General features: G+C 39.5%; 1 protein-coding gene across 1 annotated transcript in view; it reads right to left on the bottom strand.

Moving 5' to 3' along the window:
• Positions 1-2,101: 2,101 nt before the first annotated feature.
• Positions 2,102-10,711, bottom strand: part of LOC110024186 (protein IQ-DOMAIN 1-like) — an 18,392-nt gene continuing 9,782 nt past the window's right edge. Inside the window, exons 3-4 of the mRNA XM_020724001.1 lie at positions 2,770-2,889; positions 2,102-2,646 (exon numbers count right to left, since the gene is read on the bottom strand). Of these exons, the coding sequence (XP_020579660.1) occupies positions 2,191-2,646; positions 2,770-2,889 (576 nt within the window). The 3' untranslated portion in view covers positions 2,102-2,190. The remainder of the gene's footprint in view (positions 2,647-2,769; positions 2,890-10,711) is intronic.

Here is a 10,711-nt window from a genome sequence, read left to right as displayed (position 1 = left end):
CTTAATATTATTTTAAAAACTAAAAAGATACCTGAGGAGTGGAGGAAGAGTATTTTGGTCCCCATTTTTAAGAACAGAGGGGATGCACAAGAGTTTGCAAATTATAGAGCAATTAAGTTGATTTATCATATTTTAAAATTATGGGAAAGGGTACTTGAACATAGGTTAAGACGTATTACAAAAATTTCTCATAATCAATTTGGATTTATGCTAGGCAGGTTTACTATGGAAGTTATACATTTATTGAGAGGTTTGATGGAGAAGTTCTGAGATAAGAAGGAGGATCTACATATGATTTTTATTGATTTAGAAAAAGCTTACATCGAGTTCCAAGATATATCCTTTGGAGAGTTCTTGAGAAAAAAAGTGTTGATATGACTTATATTCTAGTCATTAATAGTCATTAAAGATATTAAAGATATGTATACAAGAGTTGTTACTTGTGTTCGAACAGAAGGAGGATTGACAAGTATTTTCCTATTTCTGTTGGTTTACATTAGAGATTGGCTTTAAGCCCATATCCTTTTGCTTTAGTTATGGATGGTATTATTGGACACTTATAGAAGGATGTGCCTTGGTGTATGTTTTTTGTTGATTATATGCTTCTCGTGGATAAGATGAGAGAAAAAGCTAAGAAAAAATTTGAATTATGGAGGTCTACCTTGTTGATGATATGCTCATCGAGCCGCTATTTCTATGAGAGCTTTCATCATCTGAAATTTTAGCTCTTGGATCTGTCATTGGATAAACTCTCTAATGCATTACATGTAAGTGATGTCTTTGTTGTGAGCTTCTTCTCCTTGTGTTACTCCTCTTTTTGTCGCTAGCATGATCCACACTTACTGCACCGTTTAGGATATTGAATCTAAATTTGTTCGTGAATCACACCCAATGGGTAGAGTGTGAGACAGAAGGGAGGGAGGGGGCGAGAGAAAGAGAGAGACACAGAGAGAGAGAGAGAGATAATGATGAAAAATGATTTGAGAGAGGTGTAGGTAAACCTTCTATATTCTTCAGGTTGATCCAACTATCCTCTGACTCGGTTGGCCAAATTTAGTTAGCCTTGGTTCATTGAAACCAATGGAACTGGAGTTGTAGGTAAACCTTCTGTATTCTTCAGGTTGATCGAACATGAATTAGACGGTCATACTAATCTGGTTGTCAACCATTGATCAAAGGACATGAAGCTCCTATCGGTGGAATAAGACTAGGCTTTCGGGCAAAGAGTAAATTACTCTAATTCAATAGGTAGCTCACTTCTCAACAATAGAGATCCTTTAGGATGTTCTGCTGAGTGCGTTGTGCCCAATTCTCAACTCAAAGTGAGAAAATATGGGAGTATTCTGTGAGATGGCTGACGATGTTAAATTATTTCCTTGAATTGGATCATGGCAAGAGATAGATTGATGCTTCCACTTTGTTTGGTAGACTTTGGACTTTGGTTTGGTCGACCTTCAACCCTAGCTAAAGATGGGGTTACATCTAATTGGATAACTCTTTCGGTATTTTGCAAGTGGATGATTAATCTTCTTATGTCGGACCCTTAGTTTTCTGCTGAGGGACCTTTGGTCTTCCGACATGGGCCATTCGTTTTCCGCTCGAGGTCCCCATTGTACTATACTTCTTTATATCTTCTATTCATTGGATTTTCTCGATATTCATCAAAGCATTTATCCGATGTTCACACTCCAATAAAAAAATATTAAAAATAAAAGACATTTACATAAATATTCATTTATGTACATAAAACTCAAAACTTTAGAATTACATCAAATATATCACTATTTTTATGTTTTTAAAAGTGAACTAACACCTCTTCATGCATTGGTTAATGAAATTAAATTGCTATAGATCTAAGCATTAAACTTTAAGGGTTAAATAAATAAAAATTATGTGTTATATATATAAATTTTCTTAAATACAATAATGAAGATTAGAAAAATGCACTTATTACAAACACCCACACCTATATATATATACATACATATATACATATATATATATAAGAATATTCTGATTGAAAATAAAGCTGAATGCACACAATTACCAGTAATTTAAACAAACAATACCATAGAATTTTGTATATCTTTTCATTCCACAACATTATATTAAGATATCTTGAATAATTTTTTTTATCTCATGCTCAACACTTGTTTCTGAATTCCAAAAACCCCAACAGTTCCCCAAACTTCACAACCATCCTTTCCCATAGCCAGCCATCTTTGGCGGGCCTGAGAGCCTCCTTCCACCTGAAGCTAACATCAATGGCTTCTTCGCCTTAGGTTTGCCATTCTGCGGCACCTGGAACCGCGACTTAGTCATCTTCCTCTCAACATCTCCAAAACAAAGCGAGCTCCCAATGCTGTGCCTTCTCCTATGTTGTTCCGTCTGAAAGCCCAACAAGCGTCGCATATCATCATTTGACGCAACTGAGGAGGGCGTGGAAGGCGCATGTCGGCTGAATACTCGAGATGAAGTTGCTTTGTAATTTAAGCCTCTGGGGCGATAATCTTTGCCGGAGATGAAGAAGGTTTGGCTGAGCTCCCATGGCCTGGTGGACATCCAGCGCTCAGGCCAGCTCCAGCACCACTGTTGCTTGGGATCTATGAAAGCTGGTTTCTTAGACCTGGAAGAATTGCTCCTCCACTGATTTGGAAGGAATCAAGGTATGATTTTTAATCAGTACTTTTGGTATAGAAAAATGTAAATTGTTTGTGTAAACCTATTGATTTTGTCTGCTTAGATGTAATTGATAAAGGATCATATCACCTGATGCGAGTAGGCGTAGGCTAGTGTTCTTTCTCTTCTTATAGCAGCCTCTTCTTTCTTCTGTAGTTTAGCTTCAAATTGTTCCTTTGAGTGCGGACTATCAACCCAATCCTCTGCCAACTGTGTTGATGCCAGAATATTTGTTATATACTGATTGAAATATGCAACAAGAATTAGAGGTGAGAAAGAGAGAGAGAGAGAGAGCATAAATGGAAGCACTTGTCTCTGATCAGTTTAAGGACTTGCTCTGATCAGTTTGAGTAGGAAAATGTGATTAAAGCCTATTTAGTTTCATGCATTTAAATCAAAATTATTTCGGACTAAATCTCTGACAAGGACTACCTACAGCCCAGACGACCCTCAGTCTGGATAACCTAAGCATGGTAAATCTTCACAACCATCATTTGTTTCTGAATTCCAAAAACCCCAACAGTTCCCCAAACTTCACAACCATCCTTTCCAAAAGCCAGCCATCTTTGGCGGGCCTGGGGGCCTCCTTCCACCTGAAGCTAACATCAATGGCTTCTTCGCCTTAGGTTTGTTGAGGTAGAGCCCGGTTCAAAAAATAAATAAAAAAAAGAGGAGAAAAGTAACTGTTCCCGCCTCCCATTCTTTGAAAAAAGGCGTGACTTTTGCTTTAGATTATCTTTTCTCTGATTGACCATCTTCTTTGAGACCAAAAAAACTCCAAAAGACTACCTCACGAATTCAGTTCCTGTGCAGGGATTACAGAAAACTACTACAGGCGAGGCGGTTTTAAAGGCTTCTTCTTTACAGGCAGACTGCTTTTGTTTTCTTTCTTCTGTTCGCAGCATTTGGGAGGCAACAAGTGGTAGAAGAAAAAGGCTTTTCTTCTTCACGTGACCGAACCAAGAGCAGAAGAAAGTATCGCATGCTACTATTTCTACCTTGTTATTTCGGTGTTCTGCTTACGGGAAAGAGAATCACAAGGTGTCTCTCTCTTAGTTGTTTCTGCGTGCTTGGCAGAAGGAAGAAGAAGATAGCAGAAGAAGAAGTTCGCTCTCCTTGATTTCTTCTTGGTAGGTTGCGCAACAAGAGAAACGGATTTTCTCTTATACATATTTCTTCTTCTTCGGTGTTCTTGCTCTTGGGTGAATCTCAGTGTAAAAAGAGAGAGCAAGTGAGATCCTGTAATTGTCGACGTGATCAAACGGTGTAATTTCCTCAATTAGTAAAATCCTCTGAAACTTCGTGGATGTAGGCTATTTGTCGAACCACGTAAATCTGTGTGTTCTTTTTTGGTGTGATTTTTCTCGTTCTATTTTTTCACTTCGTCATCGATCGTTTTAAATTTCATATATTAAATTTCATATATCAGAGTTTTGTTCTGATCTGAGAAAGAACAATGGCTGTAGAAGAAGTGAAGGTTTCAGGGATCGAGAAGTTCGATGACACAGATTTTGGTTATTGGAGTATGCAGATAGAGGATTACTGGATTACTTCTATGGGAAGAAACTTACTTCTATGGGAAGAAACTTCATCTTCCGTTATTGGGGAAGAGACATGAAAGAATGTATGAAACTGAATGAAATATGTTAGATCGACAAGTTATGGGGGTTATTCGATTGACCCTATCGAGGTCCGTTGCACATAACGTCGTCAAGGAGAGGACGATTGCAGATCTTATGACAGCCCTAACAGATATGTATGAAAAGTCATCGGCGAATAATAAGGTATATCTGATGAAGAAGTTATTCAATTTGAAGATGGCGGAATGTACGTTTGTTGTACAACACCTGAATGATTTAAATAGTATCATAAAATCAATTATCGTCAGCGGAAATTGAATTTGATGATGAGATACGTGCATTGATCTTGTTGGCTTTATTGCTAAATAACTGAGAAGTATGAGGATCGCTGTCAGTAATTCTGCAGGCAAATTTAAACTGAAATTTGAAGATATTTGTGATTTGATTTTGGCTGAGGAGGTGCGCAAGAGAGATTCTGGCGAGATCTCAGGTTCGAGTTCAACATTAAATGTTGATTCCAGAGGGAGATCACTTGACATGAACTCAAACAGGGGAAGATCAAAATCAAAGAAAAAAAGCAAGAGCAAGTCAAGGCCTGGTAAACAAGTAACTTGTTGGAATTGTGGCAAAACTGGCCACATAAGGAGGAACTGCTAGAATCCTAAGAAGAAGGAGAATGACAGTGCGAATGTGGTAACTGAAGAATCACAGGATGCACTACTGCTGGCAGTTCATAGTCTTGTTGATGACTGTATACTGAATTCAGGAGCTTCTTTTCATACAACTTTCCATCGGGAATTGATGCGGAATTATGTTGCATGTGACTTTGGGAAAGTATATATGTCTGATGGAGAAGCTCTGAACGTGGTAAGAATGAGAGATATTGACATTACACTTCCAAACAAGAACAAGCGGACTCTGCAAAAGGTCAGACACATTCCTAAACTGAAGAAGCTCATTTCTGTTGGGCATCTTGATGAGTGTGGACATTCAGTAGGGTTCTCAGATAGCACCTGGAAGGTTACCAAAGGAGCACTAGTATTGGCTCGCGGTAAGAAAACAGGTACGTTGTATACGACTACTAGTTTAATTAACAGTGTTGATACTACTGTTGCAAAAAACACAGTAGAGTTGTGGCATTGCAAACTTGGCCACATGAGTCAGAGAGGTATGAAGGAACTTCGGTCCAGAGGCAAGCTTCCAGAACTGAAGTCTGTTGATATCGGCATTTGTGAGAGTTGCATTACGGGAAAGCAGATGAATGTCAGTTTTTTGAAAGGTGGCAGGACGCCAAAGGCAGGAAAGTTGGATCTTGTACACATAGATGTGTGGGGACCTTCTCCAGTGGCATCTCTTGGAGGCTCTCGTTACTACGTCACATTCATTGATGATCATAGCAGAAAGGTATGAGTTTATTTCTTGAAGTATAAATCTGATGTATTTAGTGTGTTCAAGACTTGGAAGGTCATAATTGAGACAGAGATATGCTTAAAGTTGAAATGTCTTAGGTTTGATAATGGTGGTGAGTACATTGATGGTGGGTTCAAGGAGTACTGTGCAGCTCATGGCATCAGAATGAAAAAGACCACTCCAGGGACACCACAACAAAATGGTGTTGCAGCGCGCATGAACAAGACCATTAATGAGCGGGCTAGAAGCATGAGATTGTACGTCGGACTACCACCTACTTCTGGGCAGAAGCTGTCAGTACTGCAGTTTATTTGATCAACAGGGGGTCATCTGTTCCATTAGACTGTGAATTACCTGAAGAAGTCTGGAGTGGGAAAGATGTCAAATTTTCTCACCTTAAGACTTTTTTATCGTCTTTCTTATATTCTCTTTAATCCCGATGCTCGAAGTAAGCTTAAGGCTAAGTCAAAGATGTGTTATTTCATTGGCTATGGAGATGAGACATTTGGATATAGTTTTTTGGATGATCAGGGTCGGAAGATCATAAGGAGCAGGAATGTGATTTTCAATGAGAATGACAAGGACAAGTCCAGTACAGTTTCTGAAACAACACTGAAGGAATCTGAGTTGGTAAGATTTGATGATTTATCAGAGGTCACAGTGCAGGACAGAGATGCAGGTGACGAGGAGAGTGGATTCGGGGCATCCACTTTTATTGTTCCACAATCAGTTTTAGAGGAGTCTAACCCTACATGTGCAGTTCGTAGGTCAGAAAGAGCTAGACATTCTCTACAGCGTTATTCTCCAACTTTAAACTACATTCTGCTGACAGATGGTGGAGAACCTTAGAGTTATGAAGAAATCTTGCAAGATGAAAATTCGAGCAAGTGGGAGCTAGCCATGAAGGAGGAGATGAATTCTCTTTATCAGACTTGAGAGTTGACAGATCTTCCATATGAGAAGAAAACATTACACAACAAATGGGTGTACCGGGTGAAGACTGAGCATGATGTCGGAAAGAGGTATAACGCTAGACTTGTTGTAAAGGGTTTTCAGCAGAAGCACGGTATTGATTATTCCAAGATTTTCTCTCCTGTGGTGAAGCTTACAACCATCAGAATGGTACTGTCTATGGTGGCTACTGAAGATCTCTTACTTAAGCAGTTAGATGTAAAAACAGCTTTTCTTCATGGGGACCTTGAAGAAGACATCTACATGCACCAACCCTAAGGGTTCGTGGTACAGGGAAAGGAAGAGTTAGTTTGCAAATTGAAGAAGAGCTTGTATGGCCTGAAGCAAGCTCCTAAACAATGGTACAAAAAATTGATAATTTCATATACAGTGCAGGGTACAGTAGATTTCAAGCAGATCACTGTTGCTATGTCAGGTATTTTGACAATTCTTATATCATCCTACTACTGTATATGGATGATATGCTTATTGCAGGTGCTAGTATTGAGGAGATCAATAATCTGAAGGAGCAGATGTTAGAGCACTTTGCAATGAAGGATTTGGGAGCTGCAAAGCAAATCCTTGGTATGAGAATTGTCAGAGATAGAGTCAGAGGCATGTTGAGACTCTCTCAGGCTGAGTATATGAAAAAGGTACTTAGTAGGTTCAACATGGATAAGACCAAACTAGTTGGCACACCCTTGGGAAGTCACTTCAGACTCAGCAAGAATCAGTCACCCAAGTCAGAGGAGGAACGAGATCACATGAGTAAGGTTTCTTATGCTTCAGCTATTGGTTCACTTATGTATGCTATGGTTTGCACCAGACCGGATATTGCCCATGCAGTGGGAGTTGTTAGCAGATACATGAGTAATCTTGGAAAGGAACATTGAGAAGCAGTGAAGTGGATCTTGAGTTACCTAAGAGGCTCTGCAGATTCTTGGTTGTGTTTCTCAGAAAAGAGTTCAGAGGTACAGGGCTATGTTGATGTTGATCTAGCTAGAGACATTGATACCAGAAGAAGTACTACATGTTATATTTATACTTTTGGTGGCACTGCAGTATCATAGGGATCTAATCTGCAGAAGACAGTTTCATTGTCTATTATAGAAGCTGAGTACATAGCAGTGTCAGAGGCTGCAAAAGAGATGATATGACTACAGGGCTTCTTGAAAGAATTAAGAAAGAATGATCAGAAGGGCATACCTTATAGTGATATTCAGAGTGTCATATTCCTTGCTATGAATCCAGCATTTCAGTCCAAGGCTAAGCTCATTCAGATCAGGTATCACTTCATACGGTCATTGTTGGATGACGGACAGTTGTTGCTTGAGAAAATTTGTGGAAGCCACAACCCTGCTGATATGTTGACAAAGGGTGTTAATTTGAAGAAACTGAAGTTGTGCGCAGCTTCAGTTGGTCTTCTAACTTGAAGACAGGGGCCTTAAGTTGCAGAGGTGGAGGATTCATGTTTGAAGAAAATGGCAACATCGCCAGTGGAGGATGTTAATTTGATAGTGGAAGATATCAGTTTGAGGAAAAAGACGTTGCTCGTGTACCGGTCTCCAAGTGAGAAATTTGTTGAAGTAGAGCATGGTTCAGAAAATAAAAAAATAAAAAAGAGAGGAGAAAAGTAACTGTCCCGCCTCCCATTCTTTGGAAGAGGCGTGACTTTTGCTTTTGTTGGCCCCACCACCATAAATGCAAGCAAAAAGAGAAGAATTGAAATTATCTTTTCTCCGATTGAACATCTTCTTTGAGACCAAAAAAACTCCAAAAGACTACCTCACGAATTCAGTTCCTGTGCAGGGATTACGGAAAACTGCTACAGGCGAGGCGATTTTAAAGGCTTCTTCTTTACATGCAGACTGCTTTTGTTTTCTTTCTTCTGTTCGCAACATTTGGGAGGCAGCAAGTGGTAGAAAAAAAAGGTTTTTCTTCTTCACGTGACCGAACCAAGAGCAGAAGAAAGTATCACATGCTACTGTTTCTACCTTGCTATTTCAATATTCTGCTTACAGGAAGGAGTATCACAAGGTGTCACTCTCTCTTAGTTGTTTCTGCGTGCTTGGCAGAAGGAAGAAGAAGATAACAGAAAAAGAAGGTTGCTCTCCTTGATTTCTTCTTAGTGGTTTGCGCAAGAAGAGAAACAGATTTTCTCTTGTGCGTATTTCTTCTTCTTCAGTGTTCTTGCTCTTGGGTGAATTTCAGTGTAAAGAGAGAGCAAGTGAGATCTTGTAATTGTCGACGTGATCAAACGGTGTAATTTTCTTAATTAGTAAAATCCTCCGCAACTTCGTGGATGTAGGCAATTTGTCGAACCAGGTAAATCTGTGTGTTCTTTTCTAGTGTGATTTTTCTCGTTCTATTTTTTCACTTCGTCATCGATCGTTTTAAATTTCATATATACCACAACAAGGTTTGCCATTCAGCGGCACCTGGAACCGCGACTTTATCATCTTCCTCTCAACATCTCCAAAACAAAGCGAGCTCCCAATGCTGTGCATGTGCCTCTCTCAACCCAGAGGATGTTATTCATCACACCCTCAATGACCTTCCCCTTTCCTAATATGCATTCAAGATGGCCATTCACACCAATCTTAATCCAATCTCTTTGGACAATCTCCACACATTGTTGTGCAATTAAGAAATATATCTAGCAAATGAGGCAGTAAAGGAACAATCCAACACCACCACACTACTTGCCACTGGAGGCCGAGGCAGAAACTAAGGCAACTCATCATCGACAAGAGGCAACAAGCATGCTTCTTCATCCTGCCCCAACTGTGACTCCAATCACAACAATTGTCCTCCAACTTGCCATATCTGTCACAAAAATGGGCAAGGGGCATTCAAATGCCGGTACCGGCATGTCAATTCCTATCAAACTCCAATAGCCCTCCTCACCAACATTGCAGAAATTTTGGACAATAAGTGATACATTGACAGTGGCGCCACCGAGCATATGACATCTGAATCAATTCACCTTCACAATGCCCAAGAATATCACAAAACCATATCAGTTGGCAACGGGCAACAACTCCCTATTGCTCATATAGGGCAAGGAATTCTCCCAACCCCACAATGTAAGCCTAGTCTCTCTAATCTTCATCACATCCCAAATCTCGCATACAATCTTATTTCTATTCACAAATTAACTCAAGCTAACTCTTGCTCATTTACCTTCAAATCTGATGGGTACCACATCACTAATCTCAAAATTAACAAAACAATCCTTTGTGCCCTCTGCGTTCGCGGCCTTTACCTAGTGCAACCCCCTTTCCACCTGCAACTTCCATAGATTTTGCTCGTCTTCGCCAACCAAACTCCACAAATTTGGCATCAACGATTTGGTCGTCCCTCAAGGAGAAAGCAATCCATCATTGCATCCAGATTCTCATTTTTAAGACCTTTCCTCAAATATTTACATTGTAACTCATGTCATGTAGCAAACAGTCATAAGCTCTCCTTTTCACTTTCCACTTCTAAGTCATCTTTTCCACTAAATTTAATTCCCTCCGATGTATAGGGCCCTTCCACCACTTTTTCTACCCAAGCTTACAAATATTACTTACTTTTTGTAGACGACTTTACTCACTATACTTGGATTTATTTTCTTCACAAGAAAAGTGAAACCTCTTAAAAATTTTCACACTTAAAAAATCTGGTGGAAAATCAATACTCTTACAAAATTAAATCCATTTGCACCGACGGTGGTGGAGAATGCATCAACAACACATTTCAACTAATAACCAACCAACATACCTCACACTGAAACAGAATGGTGTGACAGAACGAAAAAAATAATCATCTACTTGACACTACTAGTGCTCTCATGACAACAACCTTCTTATCACCATATCTTTGGGCTGACACTCTACTCACCACAACATACCTTATAAATCGCCTATCTTTCGGACAAACACCATAAACCTGATTACGTACTTTTCCACAATCATGTCTCATCTTACAATTATCTCAAAGTCTTTGGATGTTGTTGACCTCAATTTTCGTGAGGTCTAGTATTCCTCTTAGGGTTTAGGATCTAGCCTTAGGAATCTCCCTTCGACTATCTTAGAACCTTAGAAGTG

This window comes from Phalaenopsis equestris, unplaced genomic scaffold (genome assembly GCF_001263595.1).
Source record: "Phalaenopsis equestris unplaced genomic scaffold, ASM126359v1 Scaffold000250, whole genome shotgun sequence".
In the NCBI taxonomy this organism is placed as follows: Eukaryota; Viridiplantae; Streptophyta; class Magnoliopsida; order Asparagales; family Orchidaceae; genus Phalaenopsis; species Phalaenopsis equestris.
This window is presented reverse-complemented; position numbering and strand designations above follow the sequence as displayed.